The sequence below is a fragment of the Meles meles genome, chromosome 20 (genome assembly GCF_922984935.1).
Source record: "Meles meles chromosome 20, mMelMel3.1 paternal haplotype, whole genome shotgun sequence".
Taxonomy (NCBI): Eukaryota; Metazoa; Chordata; class Mammalia; order Carnivora; family Mustelidae; genus Meles; species Meles meles.
Window position 1 is genome coordinate 14,253,292 of NC_060085.1, and position 12,139 is coordinate 14,265,430.

At 57.0% G+C, this 12,139-nt stretch overlaps 2 protein-coding genes across 3 annotated transcripts; one reads left to right on the top strand and one right to left on the bottom strand.

The window, feature by feature from the left end:
• Positions 1-1,012: 1,012 nt before the first annotated feature.
• MPV17L2 (MPV17 mitochondrial inner membrane protein like 2) lies at positions 1,013-6,723 on the top strand. 2 transcript variants are annotated; one of them, XM_045991873.1, is made up of 5 exons: positions 1,013-1,362; positions 1,994-2,164; positions 3,107-3,183; positions 3,315-3,443; positions 6,592-6,723. In XM_045991873.1, the coding sequence occupies exons 1-5, from the start codon at positions 1,176-1,178 to the stop codon at positions 6,721-6,723; spliced, it is 696 nt and encodes a 231-aa protein (XP_045847829.1). In that variant the 5' UTR covers positions 1,013-1,175. The 2 variants fall into 2 exon arrangements, with proteins under 2 accessions (XP_045847829.1, XP_045847830.1); XM_045991874.1 differs by lacking the exon at positions 6,592-6,723 and adding an exon at positions 3,642-4,247 and having other exon boundaries at positions 1,022-1,362.
• On the bottom strand, positions 4,296-9,446 carry RAB3A (RAB3A, member RAS oncogene family). The gene is made up of 5 exons (XM_045991875.1): positions 9,287-9,446; positions 7,925-8,152; positions 6,705-6,823; positions 6,054-6,178; positions 4,296-5,164 (listed from the first exon to the last, which is right to left on the bottom strand). The coding sequence occupies exons 2-5, from the start codon at positions 8,150-8,152 to the stop codon at positions 4,974-4,976; spliced, it is 663 nt and encodes a 220-aa protein (XP_045847831.1). The 5' UTR covers positions 9,287-9,446; the 3' UTR covers positions 4,296-4,973.
• Between the last annotated feature and the right edge of the window lie 2,693 nt (positions 9,447-12,139).

The window sequence follows — 12,139 nt, forward strand, 5'->3', positions numbered from 1 at the left end:
TAAAGAAATTACATTTTCTTTTACCTTTGTTTCCCACATCACTGACCAGCTGAGTCACTTCTGAGTATTATAATTTTATTGGTGCTATCAAATGAAACTGTCCCTGATATTATTAACTTTACTTGTCCATATGATCCCAACGCCAATTGCTCTGTTGAAATTTTATGAGCAACTGCTTGTAAAATTATTGCTGCTTCTGGCCAGTCCATGAGCTCATCCGTTGTAAAGGAAACTGGGGATTCAAAACGGATTCGCTCATGTCCAGAAATTTTATACTATTTCACACATTTAAAAAATATAAGAAACATTTTTACCTCTTGAACCTCACAAGAACAGCAAAGGGATTTGGACCTCTGGCCACAGTTTGCGACACCCTAGTTCCCTGTAAATAACGCACAGGTTTCCATGGAAACTCCTATTTTCCGCTACAGGAACAGAGGAGGTAAAGTAGAGATATAGCTGTTTGCAGAGGTGCCTGTGGGGTAAGTTAATGCACGCCACGTGCCCAGATCAGCGCCTAGCGTTTTAACTATTACTTTTTTGGAACCGAGGTCAAATACCCAGCTAAAGGTCAACGGCTGGGCCCGATCCTACGAGGCCGCGGGCGCAGCCAGACCGTAACCCCGACTTCCGTGAGTCTTTGAGAGATTAGACTTCCGCCGGGGGTGAGCCGCCAAGGCCACAGCTCAGATCCTTTTTTTAGAATTCCGGAAGAATTGGAGAATCTGGAGGGCAACTAGTCTGGAGGGAGCAAGATTGGCCACCTCCACAAGGGGAGGCGGGACAAGAGGCGGTCGCTGGCTTAAGGCTAGCCTGCGATTGGTCAGTGCTGTATCGGGCTGGTTGGTTAGAGGCCGGCGGCGCTTGTCCATAGGCCGGCGCAGAAAGGGGCGGGGAAACAAGGTGGCGAGGCGGCCATTGATCCGTGCGCCGTGGTGAGACGCTTGTTTGCGATTGGCCCGTTAATAGGGAAGGCAGCGTTTGGCCTCGTTCAGCGATTGGCCCGGGGATGGGATGCCGGCCTTTTATTGGCTACTGCGTCTCGAGCCCGGCAAAGTGGAGCGCCGAGCGGTCAGCGATCGGCTGGCGGGGGCTGGAGCGGGCGTGCAGACCGCGAAGACAGAGTGCGATTGGCCAGCGCTGGGAGGGCATCCCCGGTGCGGAGTCCTGCGGCTATGGCTTCTGGCGGCTGGCGCTGGCTGCGCGCCCTGCGGGCGGTGGGGCAGCCCCTGTTCCAAGGCCGTGCGCTGCTCGTCACCAACACGCTGGGCTGTGGTGTTCTCATGGCGGTCGGGGACGGTGTGCGCCAATCCTGGGAGGTCCGCGCCCGGCCTGGCCAGAAGTTCAACCCCCGGCGTTCAGGTGAGCAAGTCTGGCGCCACTGGCCCTTGACCCCGGGGGACCTTTGAGCCCAGTCTCAGAATCGGAGACCCCTGACCTGTGACCTCAATTCCCGGAGGGACCCTTGACCATGGTGTGCATCCAAGATCCTCATAGCCCACGCTCGGGTCTCCATCCCTCCTCCTCACCCCGAGGTCTCAGTCCGCTTCCCACCTCAGGTCTCCATCTCCTACTTCCTGGTCCCTGTCCCCTCCCGGCCCCAGTTTCCGCCCACCCCCTCGTCCGCTTCTTTACTCCAACACTGAGACCAAGCACTGAGCACTAAAAACTGCACCGAGGAGAGTCAAGGGCTCAGCGTCTGGACCCAGCCAGCCTGGGATTGTACCTTGGCCCCACACTTCCCAACCTGTTGTGCCTGTTTCCGCCTCCGGAAAGCAGAGCAGTGGTAGAACCCGCTCACAGGGTGGTGAAGGGGATGAGGAGAGAAAACGGGAGAGGAGCCACTGAAACGGTGCCTGGCAGTGGGGCTTGTAATGGAAGAACTTATAGGTGGGCTCGGGGAGGGCTTCAGGTTTATCAGGGAGGGAGGGTACCTAGGGACGGCATGGATTGGGGTCTTGCTGGCCTGGCCTGACTTTTGAACTGCTCTCAGCGAGCATGTTTGCAGTGGGCTGCAGTATGGGTCCCTTCCTGCACTACTGGTACCTCTGGCTGGACCACCTGCTCCCAGCGTCTGGCCTCCCTGGCCTCCCAAACGTCCTCAGGAAGGTCCTCATCGACCAGCTGGTGGCCTCTCCCATGCTAGGCGTCTGGTACTTCTTGGGTAAGGAGCCTTGTGAGCTTGGGCTCTGCCCCCCCCATGTCCGGAGGGGCAGAGCCAGCTTTGTGTTAAGAGGGGTGCTGAGTTGGCATTTCTGATGGGCCTCTTCTGTGTGAGGCTCTGGACTGGGTGCTGGGTCACAGTAGCGCCAGGACAGAGACCCACTGGGGGCAGGTATGAATGGCAGAGTCGGACAGTGGTGCTTTGTGTAGGAGGGATGAAGCGGTGTTGGGTGGGGCTGCCCTGGGCAGTGGTTGGGAGGACTGCCCAGAGGAGAGGCCACTCAGCTGAGACTTGAAGAAGGAGCCTGCAGGCATGAAGAATGGCCCATGCAGGGGCCATGAGGCTGAAAGAAGAGTTGCTGAGGCTAGGGTTGATGGGCTACGATCATCTAGCCCTTGGCTCCGAGAAGAGTGTCAGCCCCTCCCCCCTAAGCTCAGTTTCCTCCTTTGTGAAAGAAAGGAAATAAAACAGCCTCAGCCTCAGGAAGGGTGCATCTACCTTGGGGTGCCTGTGTGTCTGTTTGTCTGTTTGTTTGTTTTTAGAGTAAGGGAAGTGGGAGGGGCAAAAGGGAGAGGGAGAGAGAGAATCCTAAGCAGGCTCCATGCCCAGTGTGGAGTCCAACTTGGGCTCAGTCCCAGAACCCTGAGATCATGACCTGAGCCAAAAACCAAGGGCCAGTCGCTTAAACTACTAAACCATCCAGGTGCCCCTAAGGGGGTGTGTGTTTATTTCTGACCTCTCCCTCACTGGAACCAACTTGTTCTGCCTTGTTCCTCCTCACCAGCCACTCTGCTGTGTGTGGCCCTTCCCACCACAAGGCTTTTAAACTTCTTGGTCTGTCTGCCTGGGATACCACTGTCCCTCAGGGTTTCCTGCCCCATCTGCTCCATCACCGGTACTCCCCAGCCTCTGACACTCTGAATTTCTTGGTCTCCTTCCCAGGCCTGGGCTGCCTGGAGGGCCAAACCCTGGATGAGAGCTGCCAGGAGCTGCGGGACAAGTTCTGGGAATTCTACAAGGTGGGCCCCACCCACCCGTTCTCTCCCTTGCCCCGCCCTTCGCAGCTCCCCTGCTCCCCCCCCTCCACCTTCCCCCCCCCAAGCCCCTGGCAAGGCCCCAGTCCCTCACCACACTCCGCCCCTCCCCGCAGGCCGACTGGTGCGTTTGGCCAGCAGCCCAGCTGGTGAACTTCCTCTTCGTGCCCCCGCAGTTCCGAGTCACCTACATCAATGGCCTGACGCTGGGCTGGGACACGTACCTCTCCTACCTGAAGTACCGGGTGAGCTCGGTGGGTGGACCGGACACCCAGGGGGCTCCTCAGGGGCCACATGTGTAAACTCCAAGAGGCAGTTCAGCTGCGCTCTAGGGTGAGGTCCTCCTGGGCCTGTGATAATCTGCCAAGCACAGCAGGTGGGCGGGGAGCTGATCCCCAGCAGGGTGAACACCCAGCCTCTCTGCTATTTGATGACTTGGCCAGGTCCCTGCTGCATCTGTCCCACAAGACTGAGCCCAGCCAGAAGACAGGTGGGTGAGGACTTGCTTGGGTGAAGAGGAGTCCACAGGGGTGGAACGGGTGTGTGACCAGACCCTTTTTGCACAGACAGATCCGGGGCCATCCACCCCTGGCTGTGTGGCCCTGGGCACTGTGCGGACTGAGCTGCCCCCGCCCTCCCAGCTGGGTGCCAGACAGGGCGAGACTGACTCTGAGCACAACAGGCCTGGTCCTGGCCCCTCCCCAACCCCTGGGCATCTGGCTGGGCTGCCCCTTCCAAGCCCAGTATAAGACCTCAGTTTCCCCATCTGGAACACAACCGTGAAGATGGTCATCCAGGAGCCCCTCTCACCACAGGCCCTCCGTGAACCAGTGACAGAGGTGTTCCCATCCGCAGCACCTGGCCCAAGCCAGCCAGTCCCAAGCCCCAGCCCCTCAACACTGTTACGAGCTGGGCGCTGGGCATAAGGTGGGGACACAGCCTGGAGTTAGCCCCCAGAATCCAGAGCCTAAGGCAAGGCCCAGTGGCCTCCAGTCTCATACTCAGATCACAGACTGTAGAAATTCTATTAAATTCTCTCATCATTGCAATTCCTGTGGGTGACCAAGGCCACCGTGGCAGGCTGGCACTCGTAGGGACACAGTGTCATCCATTCGCTTTATTGGGTGTGTGTAGTGTTGTCACGACATCTCCTGGGGATCTGGGGGGCACGTTTGACACTCATGACGTCAGAACAGGTCTGGTGTTGGGGGGGAGTCCCAGGGTGGCGAGTACCCACAGCAGCCCTCACCTCCAAATAAGGGTAAAACGTAGGGGGTGAGGAGCCAGGCAGGCCATTACCTGGCTCTGGTCCGCCCCGTGGTCCATGCTGAGATCCCCCCCACAGTGGCCTTGGCCCACCAAGTCACAGCCGACAGGCTTGCTGACCTGACTACCTCCCCTCACCCAATCAGCCTGCCCTGGGGGGGGGGGTCATCGGGCCCCCTCTGCAAAACTGGTAACTGTTGATAGGGGTGAATTTTTAAAAAAGGTGGGGTCTTGAGAGGAGGGGGAGCAGTGAGTTCACAGGGCCACGACACGCCACGGCAGAGTGGGGACAGGGCTGTATGTACAGGGCGGGACGGGGAAGGGGGTGGGCAGGGAGCCTGAGCCCCTGGGGGACCTCTCCAATAAATAAATAAATAACTACGATAATAAATAAGGGTGAGGGACTAAGTTGGGGGTGGGGGGGGGGTCTCACGCCCTGGGCCGGTACGGGGCTGGATCGGGCCCAGGGGGTGGGCAAGGGTGGGGCTGGGAGGGGGCAAGGGCAGCTCTCAGCAGGCGCAGTCCTGGTGTGGGGGCGCCTGCTGGTCCGTGAGCTGTGGGCCCTGCTTGGCGCCCGTGACTGCGGGGTCGGCGGTGTCCAGGGACTCGGACATCTTCTCACAGATGACATCCACCAGGCGCTCAAAGGTCTGCTTGACGTTAATGTTGTCCTTGGCGCTTGCCTCAAAGAACTCAAAGCCTGTAGGTGGGGAGGAGAGGGGTGAGGACCCCGGCCCCACCCCCAGCCCATCCCAGAGACGCTTCTCAGAGGGCAGGGAACATCTGCAGATTCCCGGTGCCGACCACTCGTTAGACCTGCCAACAAGTCCTGCAGGGAGGCCGCTCAGCCCTGTTTCTCATACTCTTTCCTTTGCTCTAAAACTGTCCCCATCTCGTCTCCAGGCCACCCCCCCCCCCCCCCGGCCCGGCAAGACCTATTTCCCTGCTCCTGCCACCAGCTGTAAGGTCTGCACAGGCCCCTGGCAGCATCTGACACTCCCATTTGCCTGGGCCCTCCCTTGCCTACACACCCTGTGGCTCCCAGTCGCACTCACAGGAGTCCCAGATCTTCACCATATTGTTCAGGCCCTGCGTGATCAGCCAGGTTTTCCCCGAAGTGTCCCTTGTGTTCCAGCCATAGAAAATTACCTGCCAGGACACCCAGGATCTTCCCCACCTCTGGTCTTTACCTTCAGTTTCCTCTGCGTGAGAGGCCACCCTTTGCCTGAGCTCTAGATCCAGCACCTTCCTCCAGGTCTTATCTACACCAGGCAGAGCGGCTCGCCGCCCCCATCAGTGCATTCCCCCAGCCCCGGAGGAATGAGGCCTCTTGGGCCTAGCAAACCAACACAAGGCTGGCAGTGAGGGTGTCAGAGTGAGTCAGTAACTTAACTGCACAGCGAACTCCTATGCATCCTTCAAGATCCAGCTCCTGGCTCCAGGCCATTTGCAGAAAGTGTGAATTATCTGGATTCAAATCCAGGCCCTGTCCTGGCTTTGCTGGGAGGTCTTAGGGGTGTCCCCTCCCCGTACAGGGCCTCAGTGTTCCTTTCACAGCCTGTTGGTGTGCAGCCCTGCTAGGCACTCACCGAGGTGGTCAGCCAACTGCCGGCCACGCTCCGATGACACCACCCGTTCATCCTCCATGTCGCACTTGTTCCCCACTAGCAGCACCTGGGCGTTGTCCCATGAGTATGTCTTGATCTGGGTCGACCTGGGGGAAGCAGCGGTGAGTGGGTTAGGCCTGGGAAGATTCAAGCTTCACTGATCTCTGTCTCCCCCTCCCTTGCCGCCCTCTAGCCCCCCACCTCCCGATTATTGCTTGAACTTGGCAGGCTTGGTCCTTCCTCCCGGCCTCTGTCCTGCCAGGAACACGGTCCCACGGCTCCCTGATCTTCAAAAATCCCTTTCACGCAGGCTTGCCCACCCTTCCCACATCCCCATCCCCCAGACACAAGACCTTCTCCCTCTGCTAATTCAGAAATTTCCCTAAAATGTATCATTACTTTCGGCAGAAATGTAAACGTTTCTGTCCTTTCATCCAATACAAACTGACCTTATATTTTCTGCCCCTTCCCTGATTTTTTTTTTAACCTATAAATTTTTTCTTAACCTATAAATTGACAGCAAGCTCCTTTATTCCCCTTAGTGGGAACCAGTGCCGCCACGTTGTTGTTACTACAGAGCAGGTCAGAATCCAGCTCTGAAGACCGTCTGGGAGGGCGCGAGGCTGTGCTCACCAGTCCTGCACGGCGTTGAAGGACTCTTCATTGGTAATGTCATACATGAGGATAAAACCCATGGCTCCCCGGTAGTAGGCAGTGGTGATGGTCCTGTACCGCTCTTGTCCTGCTGTGTCCTGGGAGGAAGAAAAGACGGGGGTCAGAGAGGCCCCACACGTGAGCTCCAACTCTGAAATTGTCCAGTCCAGCCCCGGTGAGAACCTGAGAGGAGCAGGGGCCAGCCCAAAGGCACAGTGGGTCAGGAAAGCCGGCTGGTCACCTACACGGAGAACATGGGGCTCAACCACCCTCTGGAGGCAGGTACCTACAGAATCATTCCGTCACTCATTCAACATACCTGCGCGTTGACCTGTGTGCCACACCCCGTGCTGGGCACCGGGGACATGGCTGTTAACAAAACGGACAAGAATCACTGCCTCGTGGAAACAACTATCCAGTATAGGAAACAGACAATAAACATGTAAAAAGGAAGAAAATGTATCCCGTGTTGGAGGGTGATGTAGACAGAGGAGAAAAATAAAGTTGGACAGAGAAGGCCGGGCAGTGGGGGAGGGTATGGTTTTAGAAGCTGAATGGAGTGAGGAGGGAACCATGGGGGAGATCTGGGGAAAGACAATCCGGCCCAAGGCAGGGGCCAAGGCGCTGAAGTGGGTCTGTGCCGGGTGCATCTGAGAAACAGGGAGTTGGTGGAGGTAGGAGGAGGCAGACCAGGCAAGGTCTCCCAGGCCAGGGGACGGGTGAAGTTGGAGCCATGGGAACACAGTGAGCACAGGAAGGGTCAGTTCCAGCTTGGGATTTAACAGGTTCCTTCAGGCCTCTATGGGGTTAAGGGAGGTGGCCAGTAGACCCTATGGAAGGTGCTTGCTCCTGTCCCAGAGGATGAGGTTAGGGCCAAGATCCTGATGAAACCTCACGCAGACTCACAAGAAAGAACATAAAGGGGGACACAGGTACCGAGCTAAGTGATGCTCTCCATGACAGCAGGCAGAAGAGAGGACCCAGCCTTTGTTCCTTCCTCACTCCTGGAGAGCAGTGATGAGGCACCCATGGGAGAACAGGGCACTGTCTTCTGGGCCTCTAGCCCCTGATACACAGTAGGCACCCAATAAATGCCCAGTGTGTGAATGAATGAATGGAGACAGGAAAGAGGCAAAGCAGGGGCTGCTTTTCTGGGAAGGTGAACTGGTAAGAGACAGGAGCTCTCCAGCTGGACCCACCCAGATCTGCAGCTTGATCCTCTTGTCGTTGCGGTAGATGGTCTTGACCTTGAAGTCGATGCCCACAGTGCTGACGAAAGCAGGCGTGAAGGAGTCGTCTGCATAGCGGAATAGGAAGGATGTCTTGCCCACGCTGCTGTTGCCAATGATGAGGATCTTGAACATGTAGTCAAAGTTCTGGTCCGAGGACTCCTTCTGCCCATAGCGTGAGTCTGTGGCGGATGCCATCTGGGTGTGCAAGGTGTAGGTAAGCCTGAGAAGTCCCCTTCCAGACCCCAACTGCCCAAGCCCCAGGCACAGGGTGCAGATAACTCCAGAGCTCTTGAGAAGGACTAGTGTTTATAGAGATTACCCTCATCTGGTCAGGAGCCCCAGTATCAATGGTGGGGTTCACGGCAAAGGGTGGGCCATGACCTTGAAAGACCGGAAGTGTCAAAGGAGGAGCTCAGAGAGATGGGGATGGGGACACCCCTGTAGCCCCCTCCAGCACGCCTTTCCCCCCAGATGCGGTTGTAATCCTACACTCTAAGGCTGAGCAGGTAGGGGTGACTGCGGCCGGCCCCGCCCCCCATCAATCATTCATGTTGCTCAGAACGGAGCCGCGCGGGCGCAAGTGCACACGCGTGTACATTCCCGCGGGGATGTGCGTCGCAGCTCGCAAGCAGGGAAAGATCGGGCCGAGACAGCTGGTCATGTGATAGGGGCGGGGCGTGCACACGCTCACGTGCACGCAGTAGGGAACACACCCGTACACGCCTGTGCTCATCAGAGTCGAATACACTCGGTGCACAGGAAAGAGACACAAACACTTGTCCGCACACCCACACACATATGCAAATGTACAAACCCACCCGTGCTCAAAGCCTCCCCCACCCATGCAGGCGTGTACACGTCACCCACGCGGACACGCATTCCCGTGCACGCACACGCACAGTCCATGCGTCTCCTTCCACCCGCGTGCGGCACGCACTCCCCGGGGTCGGGACACCCAAGGGTCACACGAGCATACCCCGGTACATAAGCAAAAGGGTATGCACACAGACCCGCTGGCACAGGCGGGCGCGCACACGCGTGTTCACACCATACGCACGCGCACGCACAGAGCCTCCCGCGCGCACAGCTTCCCGCAAGGCACTAGCCTCCCCTCCCCCTCCGCCGCAGAGGCCAGGGGTCGGGGGGTGGGGGTGAGGAGCGGGCAGTTAGGGGGAGCCAGGGCCCTACCCCTACTGGGGCTGTGACCGCCGCATCCTTCCCCCATTTAACCCTAGCCAACCTCGTCCCCTACTCGGGCAAGCCCATCAGTCAAATGAAGGTTATGTAGGTGTTCGGAGAGGCGGCGACCCAGGCCGCCCCGGAACTCACCTTGCCCCGCACCAATGCGGTCGTGACCCTAGCGGCAGCGACTCTTTGGCGGCGGAGGTGCCGGGGCCCCCTGCGTTGATGTGGGGCTGCGCGACAGGGGCAGCGGCGGCGGCAGCAGCGGCTCAGGCCCCTGCAGTCCGCGGTGACGTCCTGCAAAGAGTGAGGCGGGGCCTCACATGCAGATACAGCCGTGACGCCATCCTGGGGAGGAGCCGCGCCTGGAGAAGAAGCCCGCTGACGCACTTAGAGCCAGGAAGGGCGGGGCTCCTGCGCAGATTGACGTACGAATGGGGCGGGAGCCAGTGTACTTATCCAGTAGCGCGCGGGGGAGGTGCCTACTTGCTCCGCCTCCTTCCTGTGTCAGGGAGGCGGAACTGAGTGCCAACCTCTCACTGGCTTAAACGCCCGAGCGACGGACTGACTAGCCAATCAGAGATCACCACCTTTCTGTTCTTGTCCAATGATGGCTCCCAAGTGGTTGCGGGAATGAAGGGTTGAGGCCTTCACTGAGCCTGGGTCTTCAGGGGGCGTTCCCTTTCCCCGCCCCCTCCCACCTTTGGTGTGGGACTTCCGCGGTCCCCGCCCTGTTTTGGGTGCAAAGACCTCTGGTTAAAAGCGCTCCCAACTCCCAATCTCAGAAAAGAGGAGCAGGCATCAGAGAGACGTTCCCTGCCCCCAAATTACGGGTTCAAAATAAGGATAAATGAAGAAAAAGCGACAGTAGGGGTCAAGAGAGACCCCTTGCAATTTCTGAGGTTTAAGATCTCCAAAGGGGACCGGGTTGGTAGATGCCCGATCCTGTTTCTGAAACGAAAAAAAAAAGAAGAAAAAATTGGGATCAAGGGAACTAATTTCTAGAAAAGAAGGAAAGGGTTAACCGACACAAGAACCCCACCTCTCCCTGAGCCCCACTTTCCGGAGAAAAATTCGAAGATAATGCTGAAGTAGGGCAGAGAAACGGCTCACCTCCTAAATCCCCGCAAACCTGCAGGAAACAGGGAGGCTCTTAGCGAGGTTCAAAGACCCCAAAATAAAGATGGGGCCGGGAGATGCTTAGCCGATCCTGGTTCCTGACTTAAATGACAGGGAACCCATTCCCCCCATCCTGGGTAAACAAGACTCAGAGAGTGGAGACTTTGGGGGCTGAGGGGCTCAGTCGTTTATTTCCCCAAATCTTGAGGGGGGAAATGTCAGAATGGCGGAGGGGGGCGGGAGAATGAGATCCTTACCCCCTTTTTGGATCCCTCCCCCTCAACTCCGGTCCCCAGGCCCCGCAGGAGGAGCGTGGCCCCCAGAGAATCCTGATCTCCTTGCTTCCTCCCCAGGCGCGGGGCGGGGAGGGCGGGGGGGGGGGGGCGTGTTCGTCCTGTTTATAAAAAGCTCGCCAGCTGCGGAGGCGCCTGGAGACCAGAATAACTTAGCGCCTCGAGCCCGCCTCCTCCCCTCGCCCCCTGGAAGTGCGGGACGTCCCTCACTTTTCCGCAAGCGTTTGGGAAACCTATTTTTATTAAGGGCAATATTTTTGTCCCTCTCCTCCACTCGAGACTATAAAAGTATTAAGAACCCACTGCGGAGAATTGGAAAATTGAGAAAAACATAAAAAATAAACAAAAATACATTCACCCCCAATCTCCCCCTCCAGGGAGACCGGCAGTGGGTGGCGCCCTAAACACGGCTGGCCCAGGAGCCCGCCCGCATCCCGGTGGAGGTGAGGACGTGTAAGGCTGCTCAGCTTCCTCACTTCCCAAACGCTTGTTTTGGGGTTTGTACGTGGGTGGCACTCAGAAATACCTGTTTTGGTGCCCCCCCAAAGGGGAAAAGGCCTACAACAATGCATCTCAGTTGCTGAACAGAGGGATTTTAAAAATTTTATTATTTTTTTAATGTATTTATTTGAGAGAGAGAGCACAAGCAGGGGAAGGGGCAGAGGGAGAGGGAGAAGCAGACTCCCCACTGAGCATGGAGCTCCACACGGGACCGATCCAGGAGCCCTGGGATTATGGCCTGAGCCAAAGGCAGACCCTGAACCACCTGAGCCACCCAGGCGCCCTGGGATTTGTATTTTAAAGCAAAAATAAGGAAAGGTCTTTATTGTTAAGAATCAACATTCCACTCCAGAATTAAGGACGGCTGAATGGGGACTGTTGCGCAGGGGTGGTCGCCAGAGCTGGTGAGAGAAAGGGATTAAACCCTTCTAAGTCCCATCCCACTCAGAGTAAAGCCCAGACTCCATCGCACAGCCCAGGCCCCCTAGCCACCCACTTCCCACCAGTTACCTCCCCATCTCATCTTTCTCCTCCAGTGAGATGCTCCCTTTGGTTCCAGGGGCAATCCTGCCTCAGGACCGTCTACCTGTTGTTCCCGCTGCCTGGAGCACTGTTTGCCCAGCGTCCTTCTAAACCTGGCTCTCTCATCCCCTTCAGATCTCTGATGGACACCCACCTCCTTCCAGAGGTTCCAGTTTCATGTCACCTCCTATTGCATCATCATATTTTTCCTTCCTGGCACATCCCCTATCAGAAATAATTATTTGAGGGGAGCCTGAGTGGCTCCATCAGTTGAGAGTCCCACTTGATCTCAGCTCAGGTCTTGATCTCAGAGTTGTGAGTTCAAGCTTCTCATTGGGCTCCACGTTGGATGTGGAGTCTAATTAGAAGGAAGGAAGGAAAGAAAAATGAAATAATTATTTGACTTATTTATCCATTAGCCATCTGAGACCTCTGTTAGGAATTGGTGTCCCTAACACCTAGACCTGTGGACACAGTAAGTGCCCTGTGATGGTATGACATGTATGAATGAATAATCGGAGAGAGGGTAACTTTGGTCAGGGAGGTTAGGGCAGACCTCCCTGGA

Coding starts and splice junctions, on each gene's coding strand:
- MPV17L2 (XM_045991873.1), top strand. CDS start 1,176: ATGGCTTCTGGCGGCTGGCGCTGGCTGCGCGCCCTGCGGGCGGTGGGG. Junction 2,165..3,106: donor AGGCGTCTGGTACTTCTTGG/GTAAGGAGCCTT, acceptor TCTCCTTCCCAG/GCCTGGGCTGCCTGGAGGGC. Junction 3,444..6,591: donor TCTCCTACCTGAAGTACCGG/GTGAGCTCGGTG, acceptor ATAAATTGACAG/CAAGCTCCTTTATTCCCCTT.
- RAB3A (XM_045991875.1), bottom strand. CDS start 8,152: ATGGCATCCGCCACAGACTCACGCTATGGGCAGAAGGAGTCCTCGGAC. Junction 6,179..6,704: donor TTCAACGCCGTGCAGGACTG/GTGAGCACAGCC, acceptor TGCTTCCCCCAG/GTCGACCCAGATCAAGACAT. Junction 5,165..6,053: donor GCAGTTGGCTGACCACCTCG/GTGAGTGCCTAG, acceptor CCCCACCTACAG/GCTTTGAGTTCTTTGAGGCA.